Below are 13,814 nucleotides of genomic sequence, written 5' to 3' on the forward strand. Positions count from 1 at the left end.
CCCGAGTGTTGCCGAGCGAACCGGAAGCTGTGCTTCTCAGTAAAAATACCGGAAACTATTAAAAGTGGGCTGCTAGGGGTAAATAATTGTTAATACAAATTGCTGCCTATTGAAAACAGGAGGGTTGACAGTTATTCTGCCCCTTGTTGCCATCGCCTGACTCAACTTTGTACTCCTTTTTCCTACTGGGCGGAAGTAGTAGTTGGTATTTTAGCCTGAAGAGGGCGCCCGAGCGCACTTCCGGTAAGACGAAGAAGAAAATAAACCCCAGGATTCTCTCAATAAAAGGAACAGGAACGCTTACAGTTTAGCGCAAATAATACGTCAAGATGGGGAAGCGCCAGCATCAAAAAGACAAAATGTAAGTTTAACTTATCGCCACCGTCAGGCATTGCATTAAACGTGCTTACTTTTGTTGTTGTTGGTAGTTTCACTGGCTAATGCTAGCAGGCTAATGCTAGCAGGCTATAACCTCACAGCTAGCTTCCGTGCCAACTTGTACCAGTTATATAGTTATATATACAAATAAATGTACATATGTATGTTTTTTTTTACCTACACAGGTACATTACATCTACGGAGTACACAAACTTTTACGGCGGCAAACGAGCAGGTAAGTTTCGATTATAAAAGGTCATTACGCCTGTGGTGATAACATCCATGGCAGGCTCAACTAACTAAAGCGTAAAAGACATATTAGTATCTACTTTATGGAGTCTTTTTGAAGCTTTGCTTTGTTTTGGCTGTCAGAAATCCCTCAGGCGAACTTCAGAAGACTTCCGTTTGATCACTGCAGGTGAGAGCTCACCTTTGTTCTGTTTGGTGGCCCGCCACACTTTCTAAAAATAGCATTTCTTAAACCAAAAACCCGCCAAACGTGGAAAAATCCAAAAGTATTTTTTTTTGTAATTTAGTTGTAATTTAAAAATTAATTAAAAACATATAAAAATACAGCAGAAAAGTTTAAAAATGCTGTAATTTTTCAAGATTAAAGTCAAAATATTAAATACAAATAAAAATACTAATTATTGTCATCATCGTCATTATCCTCATTGCCCTCATCTTGAATATCCTCATTCTCATCACCTTCATCATCCTCACACACCCTGAACGTCATCGCCATCACACTTATCATCCTCATCCTTGTCATCATTCTCATCATCCTCACCCGCCCGTATCATCGCCCTCAAGTTTGTCATTCTTATCACGCTCGTCATCCCCGTCGCCGTCATCATCCTCATCACCTTCATCCTGTTCTTTTTCTTGGTCCTTCCATCCTCATTTTTTTTCGGATCAGATTCAATTGTTCCCACTGGTTTTGTCCGATATAAGCGAAATCCGTTATATGCGTATATTGCAACGCTGCAAACGCTGCAAATGATGTCGTATAGCGGCCATGTCACGATTCGGCGAATCGGAGCGCCACGATGCGGCCATCCGATATATGCGAGGGAAATTTCATGGAAGTGCATTGGAACGGGACTGGAGATTTTGTCCGAAATAGGCGAAATCCGTTATAAAAAATCCGATATATGCAATGAATTTTTATTGGAAATGCATTACAGAAAAATTGGTTCTTTTTTATCTGTCCGTTGTGAGCGAATTTCCGATATATCCGAGTCCGATATATCCGAGGTTTACTGTATTAAGAGAAAAACCTATGGCAATAAAGTGGTGATATTATGAGGAAAAATAATATCATTTTAGTAGCAGAGTAGTAGAGTTGAAATATTTTAAATGTGATTTTAGTAATAAAAAAAATTAAGTTGCAATATTTTGAAAAACAAAAGAAATTAAAAAAAATTTTGAAAATGGAAAAAAAAAAACAAAGACAGAGTATATGTGTGCGAATGAGAGGTACCCTAGTGGAAGAGTGAGGTTCCAGGTAGAAGAGATACAGAAGGCGGAGAATCGGAAGTACTCAACAGAGTCAACAGTTTCAGCTAAAATGACAGGAAAGGTATACACAACTGTGGTGAGACCCGCCATGTTGTTTGGTGTAGAGACAGGAAGCGGTATTGGCGGTAGCAGAGATGAGGACGGGAGTGACCAGGATGGATAGGATCAGGGAGGCGCACACGAGAGGGACATTCCATGTTAGAGAAATCAAGTCAGCGGTTCTTCTTTTGACTCCTCAGCTTGTCCCTTCAGCCGTTTGCATATCCCGTCTGCACGGCCGACGGCATCGTCTTTGACCTGCTGTGAGTCCATGATGATTATTGATGATTAATGGTGATTAATGGTGATTAATGGTGATTTAATGGTGATTATTTGTGATTTCCTCACGTCAATTCTTAGGAGCATTGTTCCATGGATCAAGAAATACGGAACTAATCCCATATCTGGAGAGGTAACGCAACAAATGTTACGTGTGTGTGTGTGTGTGTGTGTGTGTGTGTGCGGTTGCACTGCACCTCTTGCGTTTTGTCCTCCACAGAAACTGGAGGCAAAGTCGCTCGTCAAGCTCAATTTCGCCAAGAACAACGAAGGTAAACACGTACTACTCTATGTACTACTATGTACTTAAAAAAAAATATATATATATATAACTATTTGATTCTTTGATATATTGCATTTATTATATACAATTATTGAATTGTAACTTTTAAATAATTATTTCCCTCAGCATTATTTAATTGGAATTGGAATTCTCATCACATTATTTGTGGAAATTTAAGTCCATGTTTTATGTATTTCATGTTTTACAATTGAATTATGAATAACATTTAATATATAACATTTATATTATGCATTAATAAATTACGATTATTGAATTTTTGCTTTTAAATAATTATTACATTCATTATTTTCCCTCAGCATTATTTAATTGGAATTGGAATTCTCATCACATTATTTGTGGAAATTTATGAATAACTTTTAATATACAATATAATTTTAATATATAATATTTATATTATGCATTAATAAATTACGATTATTGAATTTTTGCTTTTAAATAATTATTACATTCATTGTTTTCCCTCAGCATTATTTAATTGGAATTCTCATCACATTATTTGTGGAAATTTATGAATAACTTTTAATATATAATATAATTTTAATATATAATATTTATATTATGCATTAATAAATTACGATTATTGAATTTTTGCTTTTAAATAATTATTACATTCATTGTTTTCCCTCAGCATTATTTAATTGGAATTCAGTTTGTAACTAAATATGTCCAAGTCCATGTATTGTGAATATTATGAATTTAATGTTTTACAATAAAATTATAAATAATTATATTAACAATCAAAATTATTATATACATATATATATATATAAATATTATAATATATAACTATATTAATAATTATAATTATATAATATGGATGAATAACTGATAATTATTGAATTCTTACTTTAAAATAATTAGTACACTAATTGTTTTCACTCGGCATGAATTGATTTGGATGATTAAATTATACATTCGTTAAAAAATATATATATTTTTTTAATTATTTAATTTGAATGTAAATATTCCAGATAGTTTTGATATAAATAGTTAAATATATATTTATTTGATTATGATTTCTTTGATATTTCTTTGTTAAATGTAAATAACCCTGAAAAAATGAATAGAACTTTAGTACAATATTTTCATTATCTTCCATAAAATCTATCCATTCTAGAATAAAACGTGATTGTCATTGTAATTATGATTTTCTTTTTATGTCCATATTTTGCAGGGAAATATCACTGTCCTGTTTTATACTCCGTCTTCACCAACAATTCCCACATCGTTGCCAACAAGGTCACCGGCAACGTCTTCTCTTATGAGGTGGGTGGAGGGGGGACATGGGGGGGTTATAATATCCCCATGATATCGTACCTTTCCCCCACCTAATATACTTGATCCACATGATATCGTACCTTTCCCCCACCTAATATACTTGATCCACATGATATCGTACCTTTCCCCCCACCTAATATACTTGATCCACATGATATCGTACCTTTCCCCCCACCTAATATACTTGATCCACGTGATATCGTACCTTTCCCCCCACCTAATAATATACTTGATCCACATGATATCGTACCTTTCCCCCCACCTAATATACTTGATCCACATGATATCGTACCTTTCCCCCCCACCTAATATACTTGATCCACATGATATTGTACTTTCCCCCCACCTAATATACTTCATCCACATGATATCGTACATTTCCCCCCACCTAATATACTTCATCCACGTGATATCGTACCTTTCCCCCCACCTAATATACTTGATCCACGTGATATCGTACCTTTCCCCCCACCTAATATACTTGATCCACGTGATATCGTACCTTTCCCCCCACCTAATATACTTGATCCACGTGATATCGTACCTTTCCCCCCACCTAATATACTTGATCCACGTGATATCGTACCTTTCCCCCCACCTAATATACTTGATCCACGTGATATCGTACCTTTCCCCCCACCTAATATACTTGATCCACATGATATCGTACCTTTCCCCCCACCTAATATACTTGATCCACGTGATATCGTACTTTCCCCCCACCTAATATACTTGATCCACGTGATATCGTACTTTCCCCTCACCTAATATACTTGATCCACGTGATATCGTACTTTCCCCTCACCTAATATACTTGATCCACGTGATATCGTACTTTCCCCCCACCTAATATACTTGATCCACGTGATATCGTACTTTCCCCCCACCTAATATACTTGATCCACATGATATCGTACCTTTCCCCCCACCTAATATACTTGATCCACATGATATCGTACCTTTCCCCCCACCTAATATACTTGATCCACATGATATTGTACTTTCCCCCCACCTAATATACTTGATCCACATGATATCGTACCTTTCCCCCACCTAATATACTTGATCCACATGATATCGTACCTTTCCCCCCACCTAATATACTTGATCCACGTGATCCTTTCTCAGGCGGTGGAGCAGCTCAACATCAAGCCCAAAAGTTTCAAAGATCTGCTGAGCGACGATGCTTTTACCCGGAAAGACATCATCACGCTTCAGGTGGCTCAGCTCGCTTTTGTCCCTTTGCACCTCCAAGCCAGTCTAAGTGACCTCCTTCTTCTCCTCCGCCCCCCCCCACCTTCCCCTTCAAGGATCCCACAAACCTGGACAAGTTCAACGTGGCCAACTTCTTCCACGTGAAAAACGAGCTCAAAGTTCCCGATCCAGGTGAGACCTCCCCCTGCTGAGAAACCAGCTTTGACCTCTGGTCTTGGCACTGACACACTCACGCATGCTTTTCCCTCCCAGACGAGGAGAAGGCCAAGCAGGACCCCTCCTACCACCTCAAGACCACCAACCTGGAGACCAGGGAGACCTTGGCCGAGCTCTACAAGGACTACAAAGGGGACCGGCTCCTGGCCTCCACCATGAAGGAGCCAGAGGCCAAGAAGACGGACAAGTTCAACACGGTAAGGACACGCGTGCTTTTTTATTGGCCCCCTTTTTTGGTAGCATAAGGCTGTAATATTAATGTAATATATATGTCATATTATTGAATAAAAGTCCAAATATTACTGGAATAATAATAATAGTCATATGAGAAATGTTGACATAGCTGGGGGAAAATAGTAAAAATAGAAAAAAATGAGAATTTTATGAGAATGAAATGAAAATATGAAGAGAAAAATGTGAGTAGCATAGAGTATAAAAAAGAAGAAAATATCCTGGAAAGGCTGCAATGTGCGCTTCGTCCGCTGGAGGGAGCCAAACACAACAACTGCTAGAGCTGGCCGCCTGGTGCTTTGACTGCTATTTATTCTACCGCTTTATTTTTTACCTATTACAACTATTTACTTTTCTTCTTTCTTCTTCTTCTTCTTCTTCTTCTTCTTCTTCTTCTTCTTCTTCTCCTCGCCGCCATGGCTTCATTTGCCTTAGACTTGACTTTTGTCACGTTATAACTTTCCACCGTGTTGTCTTTATTCATTGATTTCTTTTATTTTCAGCATTTTCTGACTTATTCTCACATAGTTACTTTTTTAGACTTTATTCTGATAAAGTTTCAGGTGATTTTTTTTTTAAGTTTTGTCTTTTTTCAATTGTCCAAATATTTCAATTTTCTTGTCTAATTTTCTTCCCATAATATTGAGATGTTATTCCCTTTCATATGTTGACTCTATGTTATTAATATTAAGGCTTTATTCCCCTTTTAATGTAGTGTAAATTTTCCTATTCTTTCTTATTGTATTCTAACTTTTATTGAACACAATTCTTTCATATTTTACCTCGATGTCACTAAAATGACATTGTTTCCTCGTAAGACTTATTTTCATAAAATGTGAAGTTTTTTTCGTTTTAGAATGCAACTTTTATTCTTGTAAAATGTGTGTTTATGTAATGACTATTTTTGAATCTATGAATTAGTCATCATCTTATAATTATGAATTTTATTCCTGTCATATTTGGACCAAAACCTAATTTCATGTCTCTTAATATTCCCATATTTTTATTCTCTTGTTTTGTTTACACCACATATTTTTTTAAGATATTTAATAAAATCCCTGCTGATTATTTCCATTTTTGCTGTTTTTTTCCTTTGATATATTTTGTAAATTTTCTTGTAATATTTTCAAGTTAATTTCCTTAAATTGAACAAGATGTCATTCTTTAATATTTCACATTTACATACGTAAATATTTTTTAAAGTTTACTTGCTAGATATTTTTCGAGTGTGTGGCGGGTCAACGGGAACACCCGCTGGCGCCGCCGCCGCCCTCGTCCACGCGTAACAGTCGAACGTGGCCTTGTTTGCCCCCATGCCCCCCCCCCCCCCCCACTTTCCCGAGTGCGGCGTCTCGTGTTGCTGCGCCAGGGAGAGGAATATGGCGTATGTGGGTCGGGGGGGGGGGGGGTGTTTCTCATCTGGCACAACTCCGTCTTATCTTATCGTGTGTGTGTGTGTGTGTGTGTGTGTGTGTGTGTGTGCGTGTCCTCCAGGCCCACTACTCCACAGGCAGGGTGGCGGCCTCCTTCACGTCCACGGCCATGACACCCGCCACCACACACCAAGCAGGCAAGTCGACATCTGACACGTGTTTGGATAAGGCCGCCCACACACACACACACACACCATTCTCATAAAATGACATTTCTCAATATTTTGACTTTATTCTCATAATATAACAGCTGTGTTTGTAATTGTAATTTTGCCAATTTTTTTCTGGTAATATTCTGGCCCTTTTTATTGCCATAATCTTAGAACTTTACTCCAATAATATAACTTTGTCCCTAACCTGATTTATAAAAATCTCAACTAATTTTTTTTCTTTAAATATTACGATTTTAGACATTTTTAATATTTTAGATTAATATTAGATTATTTTTAGAATATTTTTAATTATATTATTGATAATGTTGTATTTAATAAATATGTCAAAATAAAATATTATTTAAAAAAATAATGATCATAAATTAATATTTAAAATTTTTATTAATTATTAATCAATTTCAGACATTTTTTTAGAAAATGTAATATATATTTCTGAAGAATATTTTTAATTATATTATTAATGATGTCAAAAAATTGTAACTTTATTAATTTACGATCATAAAATATTTTTATTTTATTTTGATATATCATTAATATAATTTAAAAATATTCTTCTAAAATATATAATCCATTTAAAAAAAAAATGCCAAAATCATAATATTGAATTAGAAATTAGAAATAAAAATATTTAAAAATTAATTTAAAAAAAATAAAATAAATAAAAATCACAACTTTATTTGTTTTATTCAATATTATGATTTACACATTTTTTCTAAAAAAAAATTGATTATATATTTTAGCAGAATATTTTAAAATTATATACATTTTCAATTTTCTACTATTTTTGTCTGCTTGTGATGATGATGATGCGATGGGTCGGGGCGGACGTCCACGCTAAAGGTAACCTAAGGTGTGTTTGTGCCGCAGACGCCATCGCAGACGACACGGTGCGTTACAGCTACGTGAGGAAAAAAGGCTACGTCCGCCTCCACACCAACAAAGGAGACCTGAACCTGGAGCTGCACTGTGACAAGGTAAGGTGGACCTGTAGGAGGAGTCTTACTTTACACTTCCCAGCCGTCCAATCAGGCTCCTGTCAGCCCCAGCCCCTCCCCTTGCCCCCCCTCGCCCACATCTATTTGTGGCCTGCCGTTTAGGAATTAATGAGCCCCGCTTCCCCCGGACTCTTTGCTATTCTATGTCATGAAACGTCAGCATTTTTTATTTAAAAAAAAATATATATATATATATGTTTGTATGTTCCAGAAATCCAACTTTATTTATTAATTCAACTGCTCTTTTTTCTAGTTTTATTAGTGGTTTTAGTGTACTCGTATATGTACTACCATACGCCACCGTACAATACTTTAAATTCTAATTCATTCTTCAAAGTTATGACTTGTTAAGATGTAATCTGAATTATTTTTTCATTCAATTATTACATAAAATTAATTTGTACAATTTGTAATTAGAATTTTGTAATTACATATTTTATGTAATATAACTGTTTTACATTTCCTTTTCATTGGAATATATTTCAAAAATAAATTATGACATTCATTTTGTAATTACATATTTTTATAATTAAAATTTGGATGTGTATTAATGTTTTCATTTAATTAGAATTTTTTTTATAAGTTCTTAAATTAAAACATTTTGTAATTACATATTATGTAATTTGACTTTTTTTTTACATTTCATTTCATTTGAATAGTTTTTTAAAATAAATTATGACAGTAATTTTGCAATTAGATATTTTTGTAATTTAAAATTGGATGTGTATTATTATTTCATTTAATTTGATTAATTTTTTAGAAGTTCTTAAATCAAAACATTTTATGTAATTTGACCTTTTTTTAATATTTTAAAAAATAAATTAATAAATAAATAATTAACAATTATTATATTATAAATAATAAATAATAATTAATATTAATAATAAATAAATTAATTTTGCAAGCATATTTTTGTAATTAGAATTTTGTTGTTTGTTGTTCATTTTTCATTTCATTTGAATAGTTTTTTAGAAGTTCTTAAATTAAAACAATTTGTAATTACATAATTTTGCAATGATTTAGAATTTTGAAAATAATTACATGACATTATTTTGTACAATATTTAATTGGAATATAATAATAGTATAATTATTTAATTAAAAGGTTTTTTAATTTACATGTATTGTTTATGTATATAATGTTTAGCAGCATAATTTGAATTATTTTTATTTATTATATATAATATAATATCATATCATATGATACATTCTAATACAGTACTGCATTCTCAGAATAATTTGGTTGGAATAATTTTTCCAAATAAATGTTTAAATTTTCTGTTTGGTCCATAATGAATTATTGTTCCAAAATGGAAGGTCCGGTCAGGTTGTAAAATGGTGCAAGCTGAGCTCCCATTGTAAACAGGAAGTGATCCTAAAGCCCCGAGTGTCGTCTTGTCAGGTTCCCAAAGCTGGGGAGAACTTCATCGGCCTGTGTAAGAAGGGCTACTACGACGCCACCGTCTTCCACAGGTCCATCCGCAATTTCATGGTAAGAAGATAAAAGAAGGTCTAATCTTGGCTTCCACGGCGGCGCCGGTCGGCCCTCGTAGACTCCGCCCCCGAGGCCATGATTGACACGGTGTAATTAGCGGCCTGGCGCTGCCGCAACAAACCACATGCAGCCTCAGAGGTTGAGAGCCTTTTATTAAACTACGCTACCTTTGCCCCTGCAGATTCAAGGAGGGGACCCCACTGGCACCGGCACAGGTAGAGTACGGCCCCTCTTCAATTATTCACACTTCCTATTTGGGGGCCGCCTGGACGTGGGCGGAGGCAGCCTCTGAATGTACGCCGATAGCGAGCGGGCACTCGGGCCGACGTGCGCGGGGGGGGGGGTTGGGGTGTCGCGGTGTCTCCTGACACGCAGCACGCCTCGTGCGTCCCCCCGCGGCCTCGGCTCTGCCACGGCGACGGCTTGATGCGGGCGCCATGTGCCGCCCATTCTACCCCGCCCCCGTGAGCAGCCACCTAAATAACGCACAAGCTGAAAGCTAGCATCTCCTTAGTTACTAGCAGACGCACAACACACAGCTGTGGTGTCTTATGTCTATGTGTCTTATGTCTATGTGTCTTATGTCTATGTGTCTTATGTCTGTGTGTCTTATGTCTGTGTGTCTTATGTCTACGTATGTGTCTTATGTCTGTGTGTCTTATGTCTATGTGTCTTATGTCTGTGTGTCTTATGTCTATGTGTCTTATGTCTATGTGTCTTATGTCTACGTATGTGTCTTATGTCTTATGTGTCTGTCATTTGTCTTATGTGTGTTATGACTTATGTGTCTTATGTGTCTTATGACTTATGTGTCTTATGTGTCTTATGACTTATGTGTCTTATGTGTCTTATGACTTATGTGTCTTATGTGTCTTATGACTTATGTGTCTTATGTGTCTTATGACTTATGTGTCTTATGTGTCTTATGACTTATGTGTGTTATGACTTATGTGTCATGTGTCTTATGTGTGTTATGACTTATGTATCTTGTGTCTTGTGTGTGTCTATGTGTCTTGTGTGTCTTGTGTCTGTGTCTTATGTTTATGTGTCTTATGTCTATGTCTTGTGTCTATGTGTCTTATGTTTATGTGTCTTATGTCTATGTGTTTTGTGTCTTGTGTTTACGTATGTGTCTTGTGTCTTATGTTTATGTGTCTTATGTTTGTATCTTATCTCATATGTGTCATGTGTCTTGTGTGTCTTGTGTGTCTTGTGTCTTATGTCTATGTCTTATGTTTATGTGTGTCATGTGTCTTATGACTTATGTGTCTTATGTCTGTGTCTTGTCTCTATGTGTCTATGTGTCTTATGTCTATGTCTTGTGTCTTATGTCCGTGTCTTATGTCTACCAAAGGTTATTTCAGGTTAGACGGTTGTAAAGGCGACTATAGGGGTGTTATTTCACGGCTGGAAGGCTCTAATAAGGTTCAATCGTATTTGCAAGGTTGCAAACAAGTTTTTTCTTTGTCCTATGTCTCTACTATATTGGCTAATAGCGGTGAAGAGGTGACTATAGGGGTGCTATTTCATGTCCGGAGGGTTTCTAATGTTAATTAATTGCTAGGTTGTAAACAGGTTTTCTTGTTTTTTTACTTTATTTTTATTATGATTACTAGAATGTGTAATAAGAGTCTAAATGTAGGGGTGTTATTTCATGTCTAGAGGGCTCTAATATTAAACGTATTCGGAAGGCCATAAACAAGTTTTCTATGTCCGATTTTCTTTTATCAAGTCTACTATATTGAGTAATAGGAGTGTCAAGGTGACTATAGGGGTGTTATTTCATGCCTAGAGAGCTCTAATGTCATAAAATGTTCTTACCATTTCCACTAGGTTTTTTTTTTGTTTATATGACAGCTTTTTCTTTGTAATATTTTGACATATTTCTTGGAAAATGATCGTGTGGGAATTGTGTGTGTGTTTTCCAGGGGGAGAATCTTTATGGGGGAAAGCCTTCAAAGACGAGTTCCGTCCCAACATGTCCCATACAGGCCGAGGGGTCCTCAGCATGGCCAACTCGGGTCCAAACACCAACAAGTCTCAGTTGTAAGATTATAATCATATCCATAATAGTTTTTTTTTGGGGGGGGGGGGGTGCAGATTTTGCTCCGGTGTAACTTGTGTTTCCTTCCCATCAGCTTCATCACATTCCGCTCGTGCACCTACCTGGACAGGAAGCACACCGTGTTTGGAAGGTAAAGGAGACCCCCCCCCCCCAGCCATGAAAGGCTACTTTGTTAATATGCTAACATATTTCATCTCATGTTATTAATATCAACTTCACTCTTTTGGACTATTTTTGTTGGCTTTTTTTCAATGATAAGAATATTTCAGCTTCTAAAATAATCTTTAGCTATTTTATTTTCGGAATATTTGGACTTTATTCCTTAAATACAATTTTTTATTGTGTTTTGTTTCTCATATTTCAGCTTTATGCTTCTAAGATGATGATATTTTTCTGTTATTATATATTTTATATATATTTATATATACTATTATAACATATTATATATATATATATATATATATTTGTTTTTTATATATTTATATTTTAATATTTTTTAAATATATATTTATATATATATTCTTATATTTTTTAAATATATATTTATATATATATTCTTATATTTTTTATATATTATTTTTTTATTAAAATATTTTGTTACATTTTCTTTATAATATTATGAGGTCAGAAGCTGCTGCCATATTTGCTCGGTGGTCGTGTTCGTAGATCGCCACTTGATGGCGTCGGGTCGTTTTGCTAGCGACTGTGAGACCGGGCTGTTGTTTTGATTGACAGAGTGGTCGGCGGATTCGAAACGCTGACGGCCATGGAGAACGTGGAGAGCGACACGAAAACGGACAAGCCCAAGGTAAGAAGCAACGACCAAAAGAGGAAACGTTAGGAGGTCCATCTGAGGCGTGTCCAACATGTCATGGTGCACGTTTGGCTCTTCCACAGTCGGAGATCAAGATCATCAGCGCCAGCGTCTTCGTGGACCCGTACGAAGAGGCCGACGCCGAGGTTTGTCGCCATCGCCTTCGCCGTCGTCTCGCTTCGAGGAACGTAACGTCACGTTTCCGTGTTTCAGATCGCAGCCGAGCGAGAGAAGGAGCATCAGAAGGAGGAGGAGGAGAAGCGGCAGCTGCAGGCCAGCGCCTCCGTGAGGAGGCCCCGGGAGGAGCAGGTCCCGAAGACCTTCAAGCAAGGCGTGGGCAAATACATCAACCCCAGCGTGGCGTAGGGACACCGGCTCCACTCATCATCATCATCATCATCACGGGACCGTCTGACGCACACCTGACGTTCTTGCTGCTGTGTCGTCTAGGAAACGGCCGGCCGCAGGAGAAGCGGAAGACAACGGACCTTCCACCAGCGCCTCCGCTGCCAAGAAGCCCAAAGGCAAGACCACCTTGGGAGACTTCAGCTCATGGTAGATTCAAACCTTTTAATCGTCTCGGGTCATCGCTATTTTCGTGCTGACGCAATAAATACAAGTGTCTTTTTAGCTCCGCCCCTCCGCTTCTTTAATACGCCAGGCTGTTTCAGGGGGCGTGGTAAAACTGGTCCTTTGTGATGTCACAGAGGGACGGGTTTCCTTATACGGGCGTAGTTGTAGGGCAGGTACGCGCTATGCTGCTGTGTTGACCTTGTTAGCAATGGCTAACAGTTTACACGTTACTTGGGGGTGGGGAAGAGCCAGCAGGAAGTAAGAGTTTATCAGGGTCCTAATGGTCTTTATTTAGTAAAAGTCATGGGGCAAAAGGCTTGTCTATGTAGCATTGTAGCATAGAGGAATGTAGCATTGTAGCATGGGGGAATCTAGCATTGTAGCGTACAGGAATGTGGCATTGTAGTGTACAGGAAGTAGAGGAATGTAGCATGGAGGAATGTAGCATCATAGCGTACAGGAAGTAGAGGGATGTAGCATCATAGCGTACAGGAAGTAGAGGGATGTAGCATCATAGCGTACAGGAAGTAGAGGGATGTAGCATCGTAGCGTACAGGAGGTAGAGGGATGTAGCATCGTAGCGTACAGGAGGTAGAGGGATGTAGCATCGTAGCGTACAGGAAGTAGAGGGATGTAGCAACATAGTGTACAGGAAGTAGAGGAATGTAGTAGCGTACAGGAAGTAGAGGGATGTAGCATTGTAGCATAGGGAATGTAGCATCATAGCATACAGGAAGTAGAGGGATGTAGCATCATAGTTTACAGGAAGTAGAGGAATGTAGTAGCGTACAGGAAGTAGAGGGATG

The 13,814-nt window shown here is 37.1% G+C and overlaps 1 protein-coding gene across 2 annotated transcripts; it reads left to right on the plus strand.

Annotated features, from left to right (window-relative positions):
• Positions 1-200: 200 nt before the first annotated feature.
• On the plus strand, positions 201-13,085 carry ppil2 (peptidylprolyl isomerase (cyclophilin)-like 2). 2 transcript variants are annotated; one of them, XM_058070211.1, is made up of 20 exons: positions 201-361; positions 564-613; positions 751-796; positions 2,139-2,201; positions 2,299-2,350; positions 2,438-2,489; positions 3,696-3,787; positions 4,928-5,017; positions 5,110-5,185; positions 5,267-5,427; positions 6,956-7,031; positions 7,935-8,041; positions 9,464-9,553; positions 9,738-9,771; positions 11,485-11,602; positions 11,695-11,751; positions 12,357-12,429; positions 12,519-12,581; positions 12,649-12,797; positions 12,886-13,084. In XM_058070211.1, the coding sequence occupies exons 1-20, from the start codon at positions 330-332 to the stop codon at positions 12,992-12,994; spliced, it is 1,590 nt and encodes a 529-aa protein (XP_057926194.1). In that variant the 5' UTR covers positions 201-329; the 3' UTR covers positions 12,995-13,084. The 2 variants fall into 2 exon arrangements, with proteins under 2 accessions (XP_057926194.1, XP_057926195.1); XM_058070212.1 differs by lacking the exon at positions 9,464-9,553 and having other exon boundaries at positions 12,886-13,085.
• Positions 13,086-13,814: the final 729 nt, after the last annotated feature.

This window comes from Doryrhamphus excisus, chromosome 4 (genome assembly GCF_030265055.1).
Source record: "Doryrhamphus excisus isolate RoL2022-K1 chromosome 4, RoL_Dexc_1.0, whole genome shotgun sequence".
Classification (NCBI taxonomy): Eukaryota; Metazoa; Chordata; class Actinopteri; order Syngnathiformes; family Syngnathidae; genus Doryrhamphus; species Doryrhamphus excisus.